At 42.9% G+C, this 26,348-nt stretch overlaps 1 protein-coding gene across 1 annotated transcript in view; it reads right to left on the reverse strand.

Moving 5' to 3' along the window:
- Positions 1-26,348, reverse strand: part of SFMBT1 (Scm like with four mbt domains 1) — a 145,939-nt gene that overhangs the window by 64,282 nt on the left and 55,309 nt on the right. The window contains exons 2-7 of the mRNA XM_073574374.1: positions 23,079-23,197; positions 17,971-18,065; positions 12,918-13,158; positions 7,812-7,900; positions 5,818-6,058; positions 5,625-5,719 (exon numbers count right to left, since the gene is read on the reverse strand). Coding sequence (XP_073430475.1) covers positions 5,625-5,719; positions 5,818-6,058; positions 7,812-7,900; positions 12,918-13,158; positions 17,971-18,065; positions 23,079-23,187 — 870 coding nt within the window. The 5' untranslated portion in view covers positions 23,188-23,197. The remainder of the gene's footprint in view (positions 1-5,624; positions 5,720-5,817; positions 6,059-7,811; positions 7,901-12,917; positions 13,159-17,970; positions 18,066-23,078; positions 23,198-26,348) is intronic.

The following is a 26,348-nucleotide window of genomic DNA, read 5'->3' on the forward strand; positions in this document are numbered from 1 at the left end:
AACCGCATAACTCAGGAAGTATTGCACCCAAAATCTGTTCGTTTGTGCTGCTCTGTTTTTTTCTATTTAGTGTGTGTGTGTGTGTAAATATATATCTATCTCTCTATCTCTCCATTTCTGGTGACTACCTCTTGAAGCTCATCAAGAGAATGTCAAGAGTGTGCAAAGCAGTAATCAAAGCAAAAGGTGGCTACTTTGAAGAACCTAGAATATTAGACACAGTATTTTCAGTTGTTTTTTGTTAATTATATAATTCCACATGTGTTAATTCATAGTTTTGATGCCTTCAGAGTGAATCTACAATTTTCAGTCATGAAAATAAAGAAAACTCTTTGATTGAGAAGGAGTGTCCAAACTTTTGGTCTGTACCATCTCTATCTATAATATTTCTCTCTCTCTCTCTCTCTCTCTATCTCTGAGTGTAGAGCCTCGCCCACTCTGCATAGCCACATTCACTATAATATCCCACATCATCCCGTCAGCCAGAGCCACCGGACTACTACCCCCAATATCCCACATCATCCAGAGCCACAGGACTACTACCACTAATATCCTACATCATCCCATCAAAGCCACCAGACTACTACCCCTAATATGCCACATCATCCCGCCAGCCAGAGCCAACGGACAACTATCACTAATATCCCACATCATCCCATCACAGCCGCCGGACTACTACCCCTAATATCTCACATCATCCCATCAGCCAAAGTCATCGGACTACTACACCTAATATCCCACATCATCCCGTCAGCCAGAGCCACTGGACTACTACCCCTAATATCCCACATCATCCCGTCAAAGCCACCAGACTACTACCCCTAATATCCCACATCATCCCATCAGCCAAAGCCATTGGACTACTACCCCTAATATCCCACATCATCCCGTCAGCCAGAGCCACCAGACTACAACCACTAATATCCCACATCATCTCGTCACAGCCATCGAACTACTACACCTAATATCCCACATCATCCCATCAGCCAGAGTCACCGGACAACTACCACTAATATCCCACATCATCCCATCAGCCAAAGCCATCAGACTACTACCACTAATATCCCACATCATCCCGTCAGCCAGAGCCACTGGACTACTACCACTAATATCCCACATCATCCCATCAGCCAAAGCCATGGGACTACTACCACTAATATCCCACATCATCCCGTCAGCCAGAGCCACCAGACTACAACCACTAATATCCCACATCATCCCATCAGCCAAAGCCATCGGACTACTACCACTAATATCCCACATCATCCCGTCAGCCAGAGCCACCAGACTACAACCACTAATATCCCACATCATCCCATCAGCCAAAGCCATCGGACTACTACCACTAATATTCCACATCATCCCGTCAGCCAGAGCCACTGGACTACTACCAGTAATATCCCACATCATCCCGTCAGCCAGAGTCACCGGACAACTAAATATCCCACATCATCCCGTCAGCCAGTGCCACTGGACTACTACCACTAATATCCCACATCATCCCATCAGCCAAAGCCATCGGACTACTACCACTATTATCCCACATCATCCCGTCATCCAGAGCCACCGGACTACTACCACTAATATCCCACATCATCCCATCAGCCAAAGCCATCGGACTACTACCACTAATATCCCACATCATCCCGTCAGCCAGAGCCACCAGACTACAACCACTAATATCCCACATCATCCCATCAGCCAAAGCCATCGGACTACTACCACTAATATCCCACATCATCCAGTCAGCCAGAGCCACCAGACTACAACCACTAATATCCCACATCATCCCATCAGCCAAAGCCATCGGACTACTACCACTAATATCCCACATCATCCCGTCAGCCAGAGTCACCGGACAACTAAATATCCCACATCATCCCATCAGCCAAAGCCATCAGACTACTACCACTAATATCCCACATCATCCCGTCAGCCAGAGCCACTGTACTACTACCACTAATATCCGACATCATCCCATCAGCCAAAGCCATCGGACTACTACCACTAATATCCCAGATCATCCCGTCAGCCAGAGCCACCAGACTACAACCACTAATATCCCACATCATCCCGTCAGCAAGAGTCACCGGACAACTACATATCCCACATCATCCCATCAGCCAAAGCCATCAGACTACTACCACTAATATCCCACATCATCCCATCAGCCAAAGCCATCAGACTACTACCACTAATATCCCACATCATCCCGTCAGCCAGAGCCACTGGACTACTACCACTAATATCCGACATCATCCCATCAGCCAAAGCCATCGGACTACTACCACTAATATCCCACATCATCCCGTCAGCCAGAGCCACCAGACTACAACCACTAATATCCCACATCATCCCATCAGCCAAAGCCACTGGACTACTACCACTAATATCCCACATCATCCCGTCAGCCAGAGCCACCGGACTACTACCACTAATATCCCACATCATCCCGTCAGCCAGAGTCACCGGACAACTAAATATCCCACATCATCCCATCAGCCAAAGCCATCAGACTACTACCACTAATATCCCACATCATCCCGTCAGCCAGAGCCACTGTACTACTACCACTAATATCCCACATCATCTGATCAGCCAAAGCCATCGGACTACTACCACTAATATCCCACATCATCCCGTCAGCCAGAGCCACCAGACTACAACCACTAATATCCCACATCATCCCGTCAGCCAAAGCCATCAGACTACTACCACTAACATCCCACATCATCCCGTCAGCCAGAGCCACTGTACTACTACCACTAATATCCCACATCATCCCATCAGCCAAAGCCATCGGACTACTACCACTAATATCCCACATCATCCCGTCAGCCAGAGCCACTGGACTACTACCACTAATATCCCACATCATCCCGTCAGCCAAAGCCATCAGACTACTACCACTAATATCCCACATCATCCCATCAGCCAGAGCCACTGGACTACTACCACTAATATCCCACATCATCCCATCAGCCAAAGCCATCGGACTACTACCACTAATATCCCACATCATCCCGTCAGCCAGAGCCACTGTACTACTACCACTAATATCCGACATCATCCCATCAGCCAAAGCCATCGGACTACTACCACTAATATCCCAGATCATCCCGTCAGCCAGAGCCACCAGACTACAACCACTAATATCCCACATCATCCCGTCAGCAAGAGTCACCGGACAACTACATATCCCACATCATCCCATCAGCCAAAGCCATCAGACTACTACCACTAATATCCCACATCATCCCATCAGCCAAAGCCATCAGACTACTACCACTAATATCCCACATCATCCCGTCAGCCAGAGCCACTGGACTACTACCACTAATATCCGACATCATCCCATCAGCCAAAGCCATCGGACTACTACCACTAATATCCCACATCATCCCGTCAGCCAGAGCCACCAGACTACAACCACTAATATCCCACATCATCCCATCAGCCAAAGCCACTGGACTACTACCACTAATATCCCACATCATCCCGTCAGCCAGAGCCACCGGACTACTACCACTAATATCCCACATCATCCCGTCAGCCAGAGTCACCGGACAACTAAATATCCCACATCATCCCATCAGCCAAAGCCATCAGACTACTACCACTAATATCCCACATCATCCCGTCAGCCAGAGCCACTGTACTACTACCACTAATATCCCACATCATCTGATCAGCCAAAGCCATCGGACTACTACCACTAATATCCCACATCATCCCGTCAGCCAGAGCCACCAGACTACAACCACTAATATCCCACATCATCCCGTCAGCCAAAGCCATCAGACTACTACCACTAACATCCCACATCATCCCGTCAGCCAGAGCCACTGTACTACTACCACTAATATCCCACATCATCCCATCAGCCAAAGCCATCGGACTACTACCACTAATATCCCACATCATCCCGTCAGCCAGAGCCACTGGACTACTACCACTAATATCCCACATCATCCCGTCAGCCAAAGCCATCAGACTACTACCACTAATATCCCACATCATCCCATCAGCCAGAGCCACTGGACTACTACCACTAATATCCCACATCATCCCATCAGCCAAAGCCATCGGACTACTACCACTAATATCCCACATCATCCCGTCAGCCAGAGCCACTGGACTACTACCACTAATATCCCACATCATCCCGTCAGCCAAAGCCATCAGACTACTACCACTAATATCCCACATCATCCCGTCAGCCAGAGCCACTGGACTACTACCACTAATATCCCACATCATCCCATCAGCCAGAGTCACCAGACTACTACCACTAATATCCCACATCATCCCATCAGCCAAAGCCATCGGACTACTACCACTAATATCCCACATCATCCCGTCAGCCAGAGCCACTGGACTACTACACCTAATATCCCACATCATCCCGTCAGCCAGAGCCACTGGACTACTACACCTTATATCCCACATCATCCCGTCAGCCAGAGCTACTGGACTACTACCACTAATATCCCACATCAACTCGTCACAGCAATCGGACTACTACACCTAATATCCCACATCCTAACTTCCATACCGGGTATCCACTTAAGAAGGAAGATGTGCGATGGGGATATGGGCAGGGAGGGGGTGATTCATTTCTGTCATGTGCTTTCTGCTTCTTTTTGGGGGGCAGACAATGGCTGGGAGCTTATGTTCCCGGGAATATTAGATTTCACCCACCATGGAAGTGTCTGCCGAGGTGTTGTCGTGGCGTGAGAAAACTATTGCTCATAGCAACCAATCACAGCTCAGCTTTTAAAAAGTTCTGGTGAAATGAAAGATGCTTCGTGATTGGTTGGTGATACACACATAAATCTATATTTTAGCCAATATACACACACAGGTAATCTAGAAACAGCCCTCTCCTTTGAGGAGAGATGGACAGAGAGACAGCGAGAAAGACAGGGAGAGAGACACAGAGAGAGAGAAAGAGAGACAGAGAAAGAGACACAGAGAGACCTGCCGATTTTGGTGGCACTGGCCAACCATGACGTGCATGGTGACCTCCCAATTTTTCGCCATCAATAGTGGAGGAGAGAAGGATCAGGTTAGTTAAAATTTCCATGTACATTCCTTGTTTTACTACTAAAATATTGTTGTAATTCAAAATGCTGGATGCTGTTCTCCCCGACATTACTGTCTGAAAGACCCCATACATAATGGCAAGGTTTTCAGACTGACTTTAATGTGTTTGGGGGCCTTAATATTGAGTGTCTAAGGCCATGTACACACGCTGCGGATTCTGCTGCGGATCCGCTGCGGATTTGGCCTCTGCTGATCTGCAGCAGTTCTGCAGACAATGTACAGTACAATGCAAGTCTGATTTACAATCCGCTGTGCACATGCTGCGGATTTTCAACTGCGGAAAAGCTGCGGATTCTGCTGCGGTTTGCCACCTATTCCATTGTCCAGGTGCCAATCCACAGGTAAAACTGCAGGTCATTTTAGCTGCGGTTTTACCTGCGGATCAGCAGATACAAATCTACTGGTGAATCCGCAGCGTGTGCTCATAGCCTTAGTCTCACTAAGTTTTCACATAAGTAGATCAATTCCATACAAGAATAAATTTCCACCTTATACAACCACCAAACACGGTTACCAACCTGGAAAAAGTCGCCTGGTATAATGTTTTCAGGGTCTTCTAAGCACTTTGCCAATATTTCTTTCCATTTTTCGTCTGTGTTCAGATGAACAATTTCTGCATTACAAAAAGAGAAAACCTGAATTGCTTTCATTGCTGTGGATTTGTACAAGAACCAAGTTCTCACTAATGACCTGTACAATAAATGCACTTACCTTGGGGAGGCTTTACTTCAAAGCCATTCTTACTAGCCCAACCAAGTTCATGCAAGGACGGGTTAAGGTAGAAGCAGTACAGACTTGGCCACTCGGGGGCGCCTTCATACTGCAGCTGAAGTCTACCGCCAATGTTGTCTACCACGTGAACTGGCCAGGCAGCCAAGGAGTCTTGCGAGTGCTGCAGCTCCAGTCTGCCACCAGGCCCAAACAGATCTAATGGATCTTTTCCCCTATGTGGCTGCATGAAGATGAAAAATTTTACTTAGCAAAACATTAAATCACTAGAATAAACCAAAAGTCATCAAGGCAGACTAACACCAGCAATTGCACAAATGGAATGCAAGTGGTATATGCAATCTAGTTCAAGTCAGCTTCTGATAATGGCTAAAATTCATGTTACGCTGGAAAAATATTACAATTTTAGAGTCCTCAGGGGTTGATACCTTTTAATGGTTAACTGAAGAGATGGTAAATTGTAAGTTTGAGACTACTCAGGTCTCCTCATCAGGCATAGAGTAACCCAACCTGAAGAGTCACATACATCTACTGTATATTGAGGTCTGGTCATGATGGTTGTGATGCCCCTTAATGGTCTGAGGAGCACATTCGTTATATGATGTAGAAAGACACGAATCCATGCGACACTCATTCCGCTCTGAGTGTGTCAAAAGGTTGTCAAGTTTGTATTAAAAGGTAACTTCAAATCTTAGGGAGACAGAAAAATTTGGGAGTACAAAGTACTCATGTCCGTGAACAGGGATGTAAAAATGTTTGGTCCAGGCCATATTAGGACCATAAAATCCCAGGTACTCTCAGCTGCATCGCATCTAATGTAGTGTACATGAAATTATATGTACCAAAATGTCCAGCTAGGGGTCGGTATGTGGGGATGACCGGGCAAAAAGCTTAGAACAAGGATGAATTCTCACCGCCACACAATGAGGAAAAAAAACAAAACAGTGCTACCTGCGGCCAAACATTCGATGCCTCATCACAGCACTATGGACATGAAATTACTTGTATTAAAGGAAACGTCAAATCTCAGAGGGAAAGAAAAATTTGTGAGTACAAAACTATGACAACCTTTGACACATTCAGCAGGAATGAATGTGTCACATGGATTTATGCTAGTTTCACACTAGCGTTACCAAGCGCAGCGCCGCCTAAGCTCCACCCTCAGCCGCACCCCTCCGGTCAGCTCCTCCTCTGGGCACATGACGCTGCATGCGACCAGCGTACCCTATATTTAGCGTTGGGTACGCTGGCATGTTTATGCTGGTGCATGCGCAAAAAGTGTGCATGCGCCGGCAAAAACATACCAGCGCACCCAACGCTAAATATAGGGTATGCTGGTTGCATGCAGCATCATGCGCCCAGAGGAGGAGCTGACCGGAGGGTGCGCGGAGCTTAGCGGCGGCACTACGCTTGGTAACACTAGTGTGAAACTAGCCTTAGGTCTTTATGCAGCAACTAACAAATGTGCTCCTCAGACCTTATGGAGGCATCATAACCATGGACCAGACCTCAATCACAGGACAATAAAACTTTCACACTCTTTATCTATGAACTGTTCCAATATTTACAGCCACTACTCTTCGGAGTCCCATACTGATAGTTCTGCTTCACGTCACTTGTCTCATCTATTGCATTATTCCTGCGTCCTGTTGTGAATAAATGTGACTTCAGATGTTGTATTAGTCTATGTCCAATGAAGAGACCCGACTAGTCTCGAAAGCTTACAATTTGTTACCATATTGTCAGTTCACCATTAAAAGGTATCAACCACTGAGGACTGTCAAACCGTAATATTTTTGTCTGCTGGCTAACACTGTACAAAGCTACAATTTTTCCTGTTACACTGGAGTGACTTCTATAGGAGTAAACCTCCCCATTTTTATTAACAAGATTTCCTCATTTCCTTTACATTCAGTGTATTATATTTATTACAATCACTACAGTTTCACTCTACACTTTGTGGAGGGTATACTTACGCCCTCTAGCAGATGAGAAGGTGCACTGCAAGTCCCTTTTAATGTCTCTGCAAGAAGTTCTTCCCAGTTCTGCAATTTGCTTTTTAGAACTGCAGGGGGAAAGATTCCAGCAATTCAGAACAGAACAATGAGGAAGTATGATCTATTGAAATACTGGCTAAAACAAACACTTACCTATCCCTCCTGTACAGTCAGCTCTTTGGATTCTATGGTCATAGTACTTTGCAAATACTACCACATATAAAAGGTAAATCTGTCACCAGGTGTTTGCTACCCTGAGAGGAGCACGAGGAAGGGGCAGAGACCCTGATTCTAAGGAAGCATTGCTTAAACGCTAATTTTATCAAAACTGCAGTATCTTCTGTAGATCTAACAGTTCTCTTAAAGGGAACCTGTCACCCCCCAGGTGTTTTTAAGTGAAAGAGCCACCTTGTGCAGCACTAATGCTGCATTCTGTCAGGGTGGCTCTGTTACTTAGCTTCCGTTCCACCGCAGAAATAATAGTTTATAAAATTGTTTAAAAATACCTGAATTTTGACAGGGGGGCAGGTCTTTCCCCCTCTGACAGACGCCTCTCATCGATCAGTCATTTCGTATTTATCGCCGCCTCCTCCGTTTTCTTTTGAAATGCTGGCGCCTGCGCTGTAATATAGTTTTGTGGGCATGCGCAGTAGTTCTCTGCGGCTCTCATGCCCAAGATTCCCAGCCCCGCAGTGTAAATAAATCTTAAGAGACTGTGGGGCGGGATCTGTGGCCACGCGATATGAAGGCCAGGATGTGATCTGAAAGCACGGGCACATCAGGCAGCGTTAACTGCGCATGCCCACAAAACTAAAGTACAGCGCAGGCGCCAAATACGAAATGACTGATGGATGCGAGGCGTCTGTCAGAGGGGGAAAGACCTGCCCCCCTGCCAAATTTCAGGTATTTTTGAACAATTTTATGAACGATTATTTCTGTGGTGTAAGGAACGCTAAGTAAAAGAGCCACCTTGACAGGTTCCCTTTAATGCTGAGCTCTGCATAACCCACCAACACCACTGATTACCAGCTTTCAATGTACACTGCTCATAGGCAGAAAGTGTGTGGGGAAGGGGAGAGAGGTTGCACAGGGCTCGTGAACATGAAGGACGAACATGACAGCAGGTTTATTAGTCCTCTAGTTATAAAATTATTGTTTTATGAGCAGGAGATCAAAAAGTACAGCAAGGAGACCAGTAAGTAACATCACTGGAATCAGGGTCTCTGTCTCTATGCCGCTCTCAGATTAGGTGGCAAAAACCTGCTTTCTATACAGAAGAGGATGTACTTGAGAAAACCTGCGCTCCGGCTATTAAAGAAAAACACATACACAAAAATTTTTTTTTTTTTTTATAAACCCCATGATGATATTTCACATACCACGATTAAGGTTCCTATGTGAAACACATCGGTTATATATTGCGGATTTTCATGGTGACCAGTGCATTCATTCACTTCTTTAATTATATATGTAAAGATAGCTTTTCACTTTAACTGAATTAGTCATCGCTGGAGAACAACCTTTCTCGTTTATGTCTGAGGATATTTTAGGGACAATAGCTGAACTATTCAGAGATACATGTTTATATTTACCTCTATGAATAGTCAGAGCGACAAATAAATTAAGAGCATTCCATATTAATCAAAAGGGTGATCGTGAAGACCACTGCAACGTCTTCCCCTCCCAAAAGAGCTTCAGTTGTGAGAATCAATAGTTTTCCAACAAAATCCAAACTAGAAAGGAAACATCCCACAAAGACTGTATGGGAAAACCAGGAAACTAGATAGTAATTATCCATCATACATTAAAAGATATATTGGCTTATTCCCATCTAGCTGAGCGTACATGCACTTCCAATGGGGAATTGGGAGAAAGTGTTCGGTCAGCAGCTTAATGAATTGGCATCTTTATTAATGAAATAAAACTCTTAGATACACACACACCCTAGGTAAACCCAAGGAAAGCGTACTTGCACTCATCACTATTCAGAACCTATCAATCGTATAGATCATTAGTATGCGATCAGTGAAGATCCGACACCTTACATTCCGCCCCCCTCGATCAGCTTAATGGGATACAACACTCAAAGTACCGTATTTTTCGGATTATAAGACACACTTTTGTTCCCCCAAATTTTGGGGAAAGTGGGGGGTGCAGCTTATAATCCGAATGTGTGCTGTAGAGGAGGGGGGGCAGCTCTGGAGTGGAGTCAGGGGGCTGGGGTGCGCTGGCTGCGGGCTGCAGGAGGTCCTGTGCTACCGCTCATTAGGCTCATGTAATATTCACTGCACCCGCTGTCCATCACCTTGGTGCTGAAGCCACACCGAGTTGGTGGACAGGGGAGCAGTGCATATTGCATGTGCCTGCACTCTCCCCCCCACTGCCCCATCACTATAGTCACCTTCTGATGATGGCTCCTGCTCCCAGCTCTCCCCTGCCTCTTCCTGTGTCTGTGCCAATAGGACCTGCAGTCACGTGACTCCCAGTGTGCAGAACTGCGGTCATGTGATGGAAGGTCCTGCAGCTACAAAGAAATGCCTGTATGAGCAGCTCCTGGATGTCAGCACAGACACAGGAAGAACCGTGGGGGAGCTGGGAGCCATCATCGGAAGGAGAGTTAACTGTTTGTTATTTTATCATGTGCGTGCCAGCAGCACAGGGGGGCATATCCAGGATGGCTTGGGGGGGGGAGGGTCATGTGCATGCCAGCTGCACAGGGGGGCCTATGCAGGATGGGATGGGGAGGGGGCCATGTGCGTGCCAGCAGCACAGGGGGGTTTATCCAGGATGGGATGGGGGGGCCATGTGCGTGCCAGCAGCACAGAAGGGCATATCCAGGATGGGATGGGGGAGCCATGTGCATGCCAGCAGCACAGTGGGGCAATGTGCCAGTGTAGCAGCACAAGGGGGCAAGGTGCCAGTGTGCCAGCAGCACAGGGGGGCCATGTCACAGCACAAGGGGGCCATGTGCCAGGATAGGGGTTTAATAGATACCAGGATGAAGGACATATATATGATTTGTAAGACGGACACTGGCATTATAAGACAGACCCCCATTTAACATAAAAAACTTCTCTTTTTCTTCATCAAATTTGGGGGTGCGTCTTATAAAGCGAAAAATGCCGTAAAAGCAATTTTTTTTTTTTACTTATTTTTAAAAGGCTGGTTATAAACATCTCAGGATACTTAACGCCAAGAGGAACGTTTGGCGCCTGCAACATTTATTACATTGGTCATGATGGATTGGTCTTCTGCAAAAGAAGGTATTTAAAAGTGAATACAAGTCCCCGTCACAATGTCGTGCTTCACTCCAACTCTAGCTTTACTTTTTGATGTTTAGTTTTTATAGTGAAGATTAATAATGTCAGGAATAGAGTGGAGCGAATTTTTTCAGATTCCGTTCCGAATACGATCGGACTTGAATATTGTTTTTGCAATATTAGTCAAACACGGCTGAACATCATTAGAGTCAATGGGAGAAGAAATTACTGAATATGTTCAGAACCGATCATAAGAAATCCGCTTATCTCTAGTCATGACTCCAATACAACACTGACAATACTTGCTGACGGTTTCCTTCTATGGCAGAATTAGTAACAACTCTGGACTATAATAAAGATGGTTTCTAATTCTGTAGCTTTTTTAGCTTCATTAGCAGTGACATTTACGTGTTCACATTTCACATTTTTTATTTTATGGAGAACATGGCTAATTTCAGAAGCTAGAAGGGAACAGAGCTAACCAAGAGGCTTTTTTTCTGTAAAACCGAAATATTAGAAGGCGTGAACAACCACCTAATCTGGTCAAAGAAGCAGTTTCAGTCTGGAACCGAACGTTTTCTCCTTGCCAAGGGCATTGTTTGCTACAACCGGGCTCACTCTAGGGAATGAGAAAACCTTGTGCCCATCAGTAACGACAGGATGCACAGTATATTACACGTATTCAGGCAAAAATGAGCTGTCCGTGCAGCCTATAATAAACACTATGAATAATGTCTGTGAACTGCAATTACCTGCATGACTAACATGATAGGAAAGCTTTCATTTCATTTATACAACTGAATAAATCAATGTTTTTTTCCTTCTTATATCTGCAGCCTCTATAACAAAGCAATAACAGCTCTCGCTGGTCTGAATACATTACAGAGGCTGAAATGTGATTGATACTATGCACTTTACATTCAGAGTAATGCAGGAATAATGCAATCAATCTAAGTTCTAGAAAAGTGTTGTACATTGAACTTTAAAGACATATTCCGTGTCCCTCCACTGATAATCACTTGTGTATGTTTGCCATTAGCGAGCTGGTGCCCTGCTAAATATGGGAGGACCATTGTTCCACTTTACCACCTGCATCAATGTTAAGAGTAGCCCTCAGAAGTTTTTTTTCCGTATACTGATAATTTACAAGAAATTTTCTAGCTGTGTAATTTGTTACATCGCAGCTCAGTTGCATTAATGCATTCGCCACCTTCAAGATGAGCATCAACATCATGTGATCTATCCTCTGACTACCTGTCCTCTGACTACTTGTCCTCTACATGCTACAATGTGCAAACAGGAAGTCAGTCTCCAAGAGGTTCCCTTTAAATGAAGGCAATTGTATCTTCCTGCAAGGAAGGTAGTCCTAGAAGGAGGATTTTTTACAGGTGACCCAACAACACATTTTTCTAAGTGCATGCAAGTACATCGTAGAGATCCTCCGAAGGTCATCACTTTAATCCATGTCAAGGAACAATAGGAAAATAGTGGGAGACACCGACTAGTACACTCGCTTGTGGTTGTAAGGTAATATATTGTAGGTGGAGATCAATGATTAAAATTACTTGCAAAAGTGATCTCTGCAACAAAGCAAATTTGAGGTAACACTACAGAACACCTTGACTTATGCCAAATAATACCCCTTTAAGTAGTGCCTAAGTTAACGACCACTCTGCAGTTCCTGCCTGCCCGGATCAGTAAGGAGCGTGCAGCAAGAGCAGGCTTTGCGGTTTACAGTGTGATTGAGCTGCTCTGAAGCGTGTGATATTATACATTATTTTCATCTGTTGGTCATGAAAAGCAATATTTTAATTAATCGTCTTACTTTCTGGTGGTCTAAGGGTCTTCTTGTTCTGTTGGGCCCAGCCAATGGAATGAAGATCAGAGGTCACAATATCACACCAGAAGTCAGCAGATCGGTCTTCTCCGCATCCATCATATCGCAACAGCAGCAGTTTGCCACAAGTGGTGATGATACTTGCGATCCAGTAAGACTGGGGCTCTGTTCCAAGTGGAACTTCTAATTTCATTCCTGGAGATAAACCAGTCTGCACGGAAGTGTCAACCTGTGCAAAGCCAGATCATAGGCATAAATCGTATGAATGGTCAGAGACATAATGTGAAAATAGGGGTTTTAAAACAAAAGTTTATCTAAGCACACCATTCTTATACATAAAAACATTAAGGCTTTGTGCCCACGATGCGATTTAAGCGTTTTTGCCGCGATTTTCGGAGTGAAAACGTTGAAAAATCGTGTACAGAACGCCCCCCCATGCATTCCTATGGCATTCCGCACATGCTGTGCTAATGCTGCGCTTTTTTCCACGGCGGAATCGCATCGCGGAAAAAATCGCAGCATGATCATTCTTTTGTGCGGAATCGCAAAGAATTGCCACGATTCCGCACCCATAGGAATGCATGAGAACCGCTTGCTTCCCGCATGTGGCTATACCCACCATGTGTGAAGTTAAGCGTCTCATGTGCGGTTGGTACCCACGGTGTGGAGGAGAGGAGACTGTCCTCCAGGCCCTGGGTACGAAATCTCTGTAAAAAAAAAATAAATAAAATAATAAGAATAAAAAATAAAAAAATCAGGGTATATTTACCTTTCGAAGTCCCGCGCTGCCTTCCCGGCCACAGCGTTCCCAGTAATGCCTTGCGAGACCTGTGATGACGTAGTCTCGCGTGACTCTAGCGGTCTCGTGAGATCGCTATAGCAACAAGAGACCAACGTCATCACAGGTCTCGCAAGGCATTACTGGGAACGCTGAGGCCCGGGATGACAGCGCGGGACGTCGGAAGGTAAATATACCCCGATTTTTTACATTCTTTCTTTTACTATTGATGCCGCATAGGCGGCCTCAATACTAAAAACTTGGTCACGCTTGTCAAACACTGTTTGACGAGTGTGACCAACCTGTCAATCACTTTCCAAGCGATGCTTCAAATCGCTTGGAAAGTGCTTGAATATCACACGCGAAAATCGCGGCAAAATCGCGGTAAAATTGTGCGGAAAAAAAATGCGCGATTTCTGGGAAGGAGTCCGGTTTTCAGTGTCCGGATTTAAACGCAACGTGGGCACATAGCCTAAATGTATAAAGGTCACGCCAATAGAACAAATACCTGCAGGAACGAGAAACAGAAAAGCAGTTCTTAATGCCGAAGAGTCCTATTGGATATACAGACTTGGCAGTCTGTACCCTGATGGACTGAATGAGATCTCTGATCTTGTATAGATCAATAGATTCCTCGTTCTTGGTTTTGCAAAAAAAAAAAAATTTAAACATTTTTTGGAATTTCTTTTATTTATTATCTTTAGTACCTGCAGTTCTTCTAGTTTACAGTCTGACCACTTGCACCAAGAGAAGTGAGGTGTTTACATCAGGCATGTGTACACGGACACGTGTAATTGCCTAAAATTTACAGATATACTGCATTAACCCTGAAGGAGGGATGATGTTATATAATATACACACAACATTCTTTTCTTGGGGATGGAGTTACAATATACTGTACGTACTTTAACTGCTAAAGATTTTGATAAATAGTGATTGGCTCCTCAGTAGAATGAAAATGGGGTGTAAATAGCTTGCAACAAAATCATTTCATTATACACCTGATGAAGGCCTACATGGCCGAAACGCGTTGTGGTTTTTTTTAAAACAAAAAATGTTTTAATGTTTTTGTCTTTTATAAAATCTTGCATTTTACCTAGCCAATAAAATGTCATCTGATTCAACATCAGAGATACTTAGTTCTTGGGCTATATAACCCTCTTGTTCAAAATTCGGTTAAGGATCCTCTGAAGGAAGCGCCCTGAAACTTCTTTATTCGCAAAGCCAGAACAAAGAACACAAATTGATAGTACGGAAAGAACTTTGAATACAGAAATCTGATGGTCTCCAAAAACGATAAAAAGAGAGCTTTCTGCTCAGTTATTCAACACAAATTGTTCTCAGCTCCATTTGTAATGAGATTTTGGAGTTTAAATGCATCTTTATTGCTAGATAGTGTTCCCCAGGCTTCCCAAAATACAGTAGCAGGGGGAAAGGGAGAAAAAAAAAAAAAAAAAAAAAATCATTTTTAGTAGTAATGGGATGATTATATCCTGACTGAATGTGGTTACCAAAGCAGTTAACAAATCTTTCAAAAGAATAAATCAATCATTGGCCTTAATTCTAAAACACTTTACCTACACTTCTTTGAAGGGGGTTCTCTGGGAGAAAAAAAAAAAACCATGAGGAGAAAGAATTATGAATAATTTCCTAAATGCCTTTAAATCACACTCATTTTGTCCAGGGAGGTAGTCATTATAGTAACCTGTAGACAGCGTGTAGTATAGGTTATCTCCAGATCACAACAGCAGAGCTTCCTACTGCCCATGCTCACTGGAACCTGACCTGATCTAACAGTCTGTCCTAATCTGTTCCGTTTTTATGTACACAGGATGATTCTAAAAGATTCAAGAGGTAAATTTCTAAATGTATTACATGCACAACAGTGAATGGTACACAATAATGAACAAACATTTTAAGTTTAGCGCATAAAACTGTTTACAAGTGTTCCACAGTGGGGAGAACAAGTATTTGATACACTGCTGATGTTGCAAGTTTTCCCACCTACAAAGAATGGAGAGGCATGTAATTTTTAACGTAGGTACACTTAAAAAAACAAACAAAAAAAAAACCACATTGTTTGATTTGTACATCATTTAATTACATTTTATTGTCTGAAATAAGTCACCGACCAACCCGCAAGAATTCTGTTTCTCACACACCTGTTAGTTTTCCTTTAACAATCCCTCCTACACTGCACTCATCTGTATTAATTGCACCTGTTTGAACTCGTTACCTGTATAAAAGACACCTGTCCACACACTCAATCACAATTCAGCCTCTCCACCATGGCCAAGACCAAAGAGCTGTCTAAGGACAACAGAGACTGAATTATAGACCTGCAAAACATTGGGATGGGCAACAGGACAATAAGCAAGCAGCTTGGTTAGAAGGCAACAAATGTTGGCACAATTATTAGAAAATGGAAGAAGCACGAGATGCCTGTCAGTCTTCCTCGGCCTGCTGCTCCATGCAAGATCTCACTTAGTGGGGCATGGATGATTCTAAGAAAGGTCAAGAATCAGCCCACAACTACAAGGGGAGAACCTAGTCAATGACCTGAAGAAAGCTTGGACCACAGTCTCAAACATTACCATTAGTAACACACTAAGCCATAATGGATTAAAATCCTGCAGGGCATGCAAGGTTTCCCTGCTCAAGCCAGCATATGACCGGGCCCATTTGAAGTTCACCAATGACCATTTGGATAATCCAGAGGAGGCATGGGAGAAGGTCATGTGGTCAGATGAGACCGAAATAGAACTTTTTGGTATAAACTCCACTCACCGAATTTGCAGGAGGAAAAAGGATGAGTACAACCCCAACAACACCGTCCCAACCATGAAGCATGTTGGGGGGAGGGGACATATACTTTAGGGGTACTTTTCTGCAAAAGGACAGGACAACTGCACCGTATTCAAGGGAAGATGGATAGGGTCATGTATCACGAGATTTTGGCCAACAATCTCCTTACCTCAGAGCATTGAAGATGAGTCATGACTGGGCCCTTTCAGCATGACAATGACCAGAAACACACAGCCAAGGCAACTAAGGAGTGACTCCGTAAGATGTATGTCAAGGTACTTTAGTGGTCTAGCCAATCTCCAGACCTGAACACAATATAAAAATCTTTGGAGGGAGATGAAACTCAGTATTGCCCAGCGACAGCCCCCTAAGACCTGAAAAGATCAAGAGAAGATCTGTATGGAGGAGTGGGACAAAATCCCCGCTGCAGTGTGTGCAAACTTGGTCAAGAACTACAGGAAACGTCTGACCTCTAACTGCAAACAAAGGTTTCTGTACCAAATATTAAGTTCTGTTTTTCTATTGTATCAAACTTATTTCACGCAATAAAATGCAAGTTAATTATATAAAAAATACGTGATTTTCTGGATTTTTTTTTTTTTTTAAGATTGCCTCTCACAGATGAAGTGTTTTCCAACGATTAAAATTACAGACCTCTCCAATCTTTGTAGGTGGGAAAACTTGCAAAATCTGCAGTGTATCAAATGCCTATTTTTCCCACTGTGCGTCCTTTTGTCACATGACATACATCTATGCGGTAATCCAGTTTGATCTAACAAGCTGCAGCATATCCCAGTCAATGATCATTAAAGAGGCAGTAATGAGTGGCTTCAGATCAACTCTGACCATTCTTGACTGGCCCAGCCAGAGCCCTGACCTAAACGCTATTGAGCATCTCTGGAGAGACCTGAAAATGGCTGTCCACCAACGTTCACCATCCAACCTGATGGAACTGGAGAGGATCTGCAAGGAAGAATGGCAGAGGATCCCCAAATCTAGGTGTGAAAAACTTGTTGCATCATTCCCAAGAAAAGACTCATGGCTGTACTAGCTCAAAAGGGTGCTTCTACTCAATGCTGAGCAAAGGGTCTGAATACTTATGACCATGTGATATTTCAGTTTTTCATTTTTAATAAATTTGCAAAAAATTCTACATTTATTTTTTTCCAGTCATGCTGGGGTGCAGAGTGTACATTAATGAGAAAAAAACAACAACTTTTTTTTGAATTTACCAAATGGCTGCAATGAAACAAAAGAGTGAAAAATTTTAAGGGGTCTAAATACTTTCCGTACTCATTGCAGCTACTTACTAAAGAAGTGCTTAAAGTCTGATAAGAACTTCAAATTTTACACTTGATTATCAAAGCCTTTGTCTGAAGCATGACCATATGTAACGACACCACCTGCCCCGAGCGGAAGCTAAAATATGAACGTTAAAGATTCTTTTCAATAACTTACATGTTTGAAAAAGCTGTGAGGAGCGCTCATACTCCCAGTCTCTTCTAGATATTCTTCCCAGTTAAATTCTGCCTCCTCAATTCTGAAGTCTGCATCTTTGCCGAAAATAAAGACAAATTAAAATTAGAAAAGTTTATCACATTATTGTTTCCATTAAATGGGAAAGTAAGAACAAAAACCATCAACATATAACGGAGATTAAATGTTTGGACGTTGTGGGCAACCCACGTTGCTGGTATTAGATCTGAAGGAATACAACTGAGTAGAATAAGGCTATGTGCACATAAAGTGTGATATGACGAAACATCAGATCCCATTCGGATCATTGTTAGGCTAAGTTCACACGAAGCGGAACTCCAGCAGAAGTTACCGCGGGAATTCCGGAATTCCATTCCGCAGGAAAACATTTTAAATTCCCGCGATTTTCCAGAGGAAAAACTAGCGATTTGCAAGCGTAATTCACTTGCCGAATGCTAGTGTTTTCCAAGCGATCTGTAGCGTCGCTTGGAAAACTGATCGACAGGTTGGTCACACTCAAACACAGTGTTTGACGAGTGTGACCAACTTTTTACTATTGAGGCTGCCTATGCAGCATCAGTAGTAAAAAGATCTAATGTTAAAAAAAAAAAAAAAAAAGTGTTTTTCTCACCTTCCGACATCCCGCACAGCATTCCAGATCCTCACAATGCTCCCGGCAAGTCCCATTCCCAGTGATGCATTGCGGCAATGACCTTTGATGACGCTGCAGTCTCGCGAGACCGCGCCGGCAAAGGTCATTGCCACAATGTATCACTGGGAATGGGACCTGCCGGGAGCATCGCTGAAGCCTGGGGACGCTGCGCGGGACATCGGAAGGTGAGAATATGACGATTTTTTTTTTTTAATTTTAATTCTATTTTTTACCGGGATATGGTACCCAGAGCCCGGAGGACAGTCTCCTCTCCTCCGGACCGTGGGTACCATCCGCAGATGTTGTGCTTACTTTTCGCATGGTGGGCACAGCCACATGCAGAAAGTAAGCAGAACAATGCATTCCTATGTGTGCGGGATCGCCGCGATTCTGCAAAATTAATGAGCATGCTGCGCATTTTTCTGCGATGCATTTTGGCCGTGGAAAAATACGCAGCATTAGCACAGTATTGCGGAATCCCATAGGATTGCATGCGATGCAGTTTTTTTTGCGTTTTCTTGGCAAAATCGCGCGTTTAAAATCGCTGCGAAAACGCAAAAAAAACACTACGTGTGAACACAGCCTAAATGCGGTATATTCGCTACGCATTTTGAAGTACTCTTACTTCTTCAGGACATCCACAAAGCTCTGCGCTCTCTTGAAGCAAGAATACTTCAAAACGCGTAGAGCATAAACTGAATTTTTTTCTCCTCCTAAATTGTAGCTTTTTATCGGATATAATACCATAAAATGGGTTACCCACAACTTCCGAAGATTCCATTACAACGTTGGTTATGCCAATCTGTGGAGCTGCAGAAACTGGCATCTGTCTTTGATATGTATTATCATATTATGTATTTGATAAAGATGAGCAGCATCACCTTTTACCTAATGCAATTGCACCATTATTGTTCCCCCAGCCACTTCCTAACATATTATAGAGAGGCAGTCATGTGTTTTGAAAATCAATATTGGGGAAAAAAAAAAAAAAAATTGCTCCAAGCTTTTATTTTATCATATACAATTGCTAAAGTATCACCATCACTGCATCTAGTCCTCTAATTTCTATTCTTAATTATATAGATTAAAAAAAAAAAAAAAAATTGGGAATTCACTGACCGTGTAACAAATGTACCATTATACGGCCAAGTACTGTGCCCATATTATTATAGTGCAGCAGTCTTTCAATGAAGGTTAAATTAAAAGAAAAAAAACAAAAAACAAAGACTAGAAATATAACTACTACATACATATACATGTCTGTTGAATAAAAACAAGCATTCATATCATAAAATCAATGGGGAGCTACACAACAAGACATAAAAATTACATCAGATTTTGGGCCACACGAAAATGCAGGTCAACAGCATATGATATCGTGGTAAACACAACATCAGGAACCGCTATATACAGCTCTGGCACAAATGAGACCACTGCACATTTTTATAAAAATCAGCTTCTCTACATGTCTGACAGCCATTCCATTCCAGTGTCAGCTGAATTCCATCCAGAGGACATCTCATTCTACTTAATGTGCTTCTGATTAGGTGATCACCTGAACCAAATCTTATTTAATGAAGGAGAGTATAAAAACCTTGCTGTGGTGTTCACAATCCTCTTGCAATAGAACAAGCTGGATGGCAAAACAAGTGCTAGTAATACCCCAAAATAGGAATGAAAAAACAACAACCATGCCAATGGAGTTGAAAAGAAAAAAGTCTTGAGTGAGGAAAAGGGCTCAATTTTAGCTTTACTAGCAGAGGGATACAGTGAGCGTCATGTTGCCTCCATCCTCAAAAATTTCTAAGACGGCAGTCCATTACAACAAGGTCAAGCAGCAGACATTGGGGACAACAAAGCTACAGACCGGCAGAGGGCAAAAACGACTCTCCACTGACCGGGATTGACCGTCATCTTATTCGAATGTCACTCAGCAACCGTAGGATGACATCAAGTGACCTACAAAAGGAATGGCAAATGGCAGATGGGGTTTAGTCGGCAAGAACAATTCGTAACAGGCTTCTAGAGGCAGGTCTCAAGTCATGTAAAGCTAGAAAAAAAGCTTTTCATCAATGAGAAGCAAAGGTGAGCCAGGGTGAAGTTCGCCAAAGACCATAAGGATTGGACCATAGAGGACTGCAGTAAGGTAATCTTCTCTGATGAGTCTAGTTTTCAGCTTTGCCCAACACCTGGTCGCCTAATGGTTAGGCCTGTTTCACACTTCCGTTTTTTCAAATCCGTCAAAATCCGTTGTTTTCCGTAAAAAAAACGGATCCGCCATTTTTTTGCAGGATCCGTTTTTTTGTCCCATAGACTTCCATTACGGTTACCGCGGATCCGTCAAAAAAACGGATCCGTTTTTAAAAAACGGATCCGTTGGCATCAGTTTCCGTCAAAAAAACGGAAACGGATCCGTTTGGCGGACACAAAAACGGAAGTGTGAAACAGGCCTTAGACAGAGACCTGGAGAGACGTACAAGCCACAGTGTCTTGCAGCCTCTGTGAAATTTGTTGGAGGATCGGTGATGATCTGGGGATGCTTCAGAAAGGCTGGAATTGGCAGCCTTCTTTACGAAGGATGTATGAATCAAGCCGCATACAAGGTTATCCTGGAAAAACATTTGATTCCTTCTGCTCAGGCAATGTTCCCCAACACCGAGAACTGGTTTTTCCAGCAGGACAATGCACCATGCCACACAGCTGGGTCAATGTTTGGATTAAGGGCCGCCACATCAAATCCCTGTCATGGTCATTCCAATCTCCAGACCTGAACCGCATCGAAAACCTCTGGAATGTAATCAAGAGGAAGAGGGATAGTCACAAGTCAAACAAAGCTGCTTAAATTTTTCTACCAGGAGTGGCATAAGGTCACCCAAAAGCAGTGTGAAAGACTGGTGGAAAGCATGCCAAGGCGATTGAAAGCCGTGATTAAAATTCATGGTTATGCCACAAAATATTGATTTCTGAATTCTTCCTGAGTTAAAACAGTATTGTTGTTTCTAAATGATTATGAACTTTTCTTAGCATTATTTGAGGTCTGCAAGCACTGCATTTGTTATTTTGACCATTTCTCATTTTCTGAAAATACAAACAAAATTTAATGCTTGGAAATTCGAAGCCATGTCAGTAGTTTAGCCATTTACATTTTACTCAAAAATATACCTATAAAGAGAAAAATCAGACAAACTGAAAATTTTGCAGTGGTCTCTTAATTTGTAACTGAACTGTATGTGAAAGTATGACCAAAGAATAAATTTAGGGTATGACGCGTATAATAATAAACATCAAACATGATAAAAAATGAAAGCCCTAGATGAAATGTAGACAAGACAAAAAAAAGCCAAAACAGGTACAAATGCACACAAAAGGAATAGTTAATGGAAAAAGGAGCTCCCAATCCAACACAAGTTCCATCTGAGCTTTTTGAAGGATTACAATTATTAATTTTTATTTATTTTTTTTGGGTTTGGAGCGAGACTCCCTTTAATCCTTTAATCCAGACCTGGGTAAAGTGTGGCCCGCGGGCCACATCCGCCCCTTTGGCTGTCTCAGTCCGGCCACTTCCTCACCAATCAGTGTGTGAAACAGCTGGTGCGATTATGTCATTTCATCGCGTCAGCTGTGAGCTGCGGTGAGGAGAGTCAGTGCACAGGAGGGAGACAAGTAGAGCACCAGGGAACGGGACCAAGGTGAGTATGTGGTGTTCATCTTTTTCATGTGTATGGGATGTTTGGGTGGGCATGGGGAGGCTATGGGGGTGTCGTGCTGCTCGAGGGGAGGCTATGGGGGGGTTGTGCTGCACAAGGGGAGGGTATGGGTTATGGGGGTGTTGTACTGCACAAATGGAGGCCATGGGGGCCTCTTGCGGCACATTGAGAGGCTGTGTGGGGCTCGCGCTGTTTATAGGGAGGCTGTTTGGGGCTCATGCTCTATATAGAGGGGCTGTGTGGCGCTCATGCAGTATAGAGAGAGGCTGTATGGGGCTCATGCTGTACATAGGGAGGTTGTGGGGGGGCTCTTACAGTATATAAGGGGGGCTCATATGATGATATACAGAAGGATCTGTACTTGGGTTCAAACGATATTTGGGAGGATATCAGCATACTTAATTCTGCTCAATATTAAGTGACAAGATCAATAATTATAATATGTTGACATTAATATTGAATAGAATTTCGGCATATTTGTTCGACCCTCGACAACAGTCATGGTCTCTCATGTGGCCCCTCAGTAAAATTGCCCACCTCTGCTTTATTCTCAAGATTTGTTTTAGTGTTCTGTACAGCTCATCTTCCTGGAAATTGGTGATCTTACATGGGTTTGTATAGACAAAATTATATCCTTGCAATGGCGATTTAACATGTAATTAATGTAAATGATAGCTTAAAAGAAATAAAACTTTGGCGCGTAGCCAATACGATGGTTTCCATACTTGTACCTTCGTGGTTTTGCTCCTGGGCGCTCATATCAGCAGGGGGACCGGCAGTGGTTATTGCAGGATTTGTAAGCAGAGTTTGTGACATCGGTCCAGCACCAAGAGTTCCCATTCACACAACACTAAAAGAAAGAATATATTACACGTAAGTGAGCAGTCCAGCACACCGGGGGCTGCCATGTGTTGTAGTAGCACATTACTCATCTACTGCACGTCCTCAGGTCCTGCTATAGCTAGTGTTGAGCATTCCGATACTGCAAATATCGGGTATCGGCCGATATTCGCTATATCGGAGTTCCAATACTGAGTACCGATATTTTTACAATACCGAATACCAGAATCGGAAGTTCCCATAATGCAGTGAGCCAGTTTTGTTAGCCATGTTAACTAATGACATGGCTGTGATTGGCTGCTGAAATGATGTCATGATGCGCGGTCTGTGCGGGCCTGCCGGGGGTCTGTGTGGGCATCGTCCGATGGGACTACAAGTCCCATCGAGCTATGCCTGCTACAATGACAGTGATTGACACATTAGCCAATGATGGGACAGCAGTAGTCTCATCATCCGGCTAATGTGTTGAATGTAAAGAAAAAAAACAAAACATACATACATACATATATACAACATACAAACTTCATATATACTACATTCATACAACATACATACTAAATTCATACAGCATACATACTACATATATATTACATTCATACAACATACACACATACTACATATATACTACGTACATACAACATACAATTCATTCATACATTCATACAATACATACATATAGACATACAGTACATATAACAGAGTACATACTCACCATCACTTGTCATCACTCGTGGATTTCTGCGATCAGGGAGTATATCGGTTGTTTGTTATTTTAATATTTTTTAACAGATGACACTGGCTTTGGGGATCAAAGTAACAAGTGATGGTGAGTATGTACTCTATGTTATATGTACTGTATATCTATATGTATGTATTGTATGTAGCATGCATGTTGTATGTATGTAGCATGTTGTATGTAGCATGTATGAATGTAGTATATATGTAGTATGTATGCTGTATGAATGCAGTAAGTAGTATGTATGTTGTATGAATGTAGTATATATGTAGTATGTAGTATGTATGTTGTATGAATGTAGTATATATGTATGTATGTTGTATGAATGTAGTATATATGTAGTATGTATTTATGCATGTTGTATGAATGTAGTACATATATTAAGTATGTATTTAGTATGTATGTTGTATATATGTTGTATATATGTATGTATGTAGTATGTATGGGTTTTTTTTACATTCAACACATTAGCCGGATGATGGGACTACTACTGTCCCATCATTGGCTAATGTGTCAATCACTGTCATTGTAGCAGGCATAGCCCGATGGGACTTGTAGTCCCATCAGACCATGCCTGCACACACACACAGCCCCCGGCAGGCCCGCACAGTCTCCGCCCATGCACCGCCCACACTCTTCACGCCTCCCGAACTGGATGTGCATGGAAAGAAAGGGGTTTTTTTCATTCTGATATTTCTGTCCCATAGACTTCCATTGGTTTCCGGTATCGGAATCGGCGATACCCGATATTTTTGGGGTATCGGTCCGATCCGATATTTCCCGATATCGGAAGGTATCGCTCAACACTAGCTATAACCTTCATTACTCACTGAATTAAGAAAGCTATTTAACTACTTATATTACATGAGGTAATCAGCAGAAGAGATCACAAGTTTTATATCTCAAGATCACAGTTTTCCTGAAATGTTTAAGACGCATTAAAAAGTGATGGTACGTTGGTGTGCGTGGGGGGGATGACTTCTGGGAGCACAATGAATCCCAAGACTCATGTGCATCTATGCTTAATTATGGTTTCACTGTGCACACTAGTTCTTGTCACGATTCCACCCTTCAGTGTGTCTGGGATGCAGTTACTGACAAGCTCAGTGTCCAGTCTAGAGCAGGGGTGTGAAGAGCTGTCGGTATATTGATTGACGGCTCAGCCATACAATCCTGAGACTGGGAGGTGATGGCTGTCTCCAGGTGTTCATCATCCTAGGCGATACTTAACTGAGCCGTTTCGCCCAGACGTACATTCAGCTACAGTGTAGTTTGTCTCTCTGTGCCTTGTGTTCTGTTTGTAGATCTTTCGTTGCCTGAACTTGGACCTCGTTCTGACGATCCGTCAATTCAACCCCTTGATCCGTTATTCTCCTGCTATTCTGACCTTAGAATACCTAACTACACTTTTGTCTCTTCCTTCTGCTTATGAGGTACCTTCCTGGGTTTTGACCTCGGACTCCTGCCTATCCCTTCTCACAGCTTGGCAGTGAGAAGTGACTCAGCGCCACAGTTCTACTTGCCAACTTGACTTTTTTTTTTTTCCTGGACAAAATACCTAAACATCACGGACAGAAATTTTTTTTCTTTTTTTACAGACACTAGATAACCATAATAAATCATTACAATTGGAAGTGATTCTTTTACAGCAAGTAACTCTGATATAAAGACATCAACTGCATTCACCATGATAATTGCAGTTAAAATAATCTGTAAAGGCTTCTCCAAGATAAAAAAATACTTGAATCGTCCAATTATTATTTATTTTTTTTTTTATTACGGAGTGAAAAAAAAAAAAAATGATAAGAGACCTAATTTAACAGACTGTCTTGAAAGTTCTGCATGGTTGGCAACCCTAATCACCAGTTGTGTGCTTGTGGAGGGGATAGTGAAAGCAAGTTGTATATATTTACAATCGAGCAGTGCTGCAATTGTCTGCACAACAAAAACAGGATAGAAACTGTGCAGGGAAAAACGATGGTATTTCATTCTCTGAATTGAGGATGGAGAGTTGTCCAAAATTTAAAAAAAAAAAAAAAAAATTATGGCTGCCTTCTTCCACACCTGTCCACAGGTTATGTGTGTATTGCAGCTCGGTCATATCAGTCATATCAAATTAACCCCTTCATGACCAAGCCTATTTTGACCTTAATGACCAGGTCATTTTTTGCAATTCTGACCAGTGTCCCTTTATGAGGTAATAACTCAGGAACGCTTCAACGGATCCTAGCGGTTCTGAGACTGTTTTTTCATGACATATCGGGCTTCATGTTAGTGGTAAATTTAGGTTGATAATTTTTGCATTTGTGAAAAAAATGGAAATTTGGCGAAAATTTTGAAAATTTCGCAATTTTTAAATTTGTATTCTGTTAAACCAGAGAGATATGTGACACAAAACAGTTACTAAACAACATTTCCCACATGT

This window comes from Dendrobates tinctorius, unplaced genomic scaffold (genome assembly GCF_039654945.1).
Source record: "Dendrobates tinctorius isolate UK_male_01 unplaced genomic scaffold, ASM3965494v1 ptg000038l, whole genome shotgun sequence".
Taxonomy (NCBI): domain Eukaryota; kingdom Metazoa; phylum Chordata; class Amphibia; order Anura; family Dendrobatidae; genus Dendrobates; species Dendrobates tinctorius.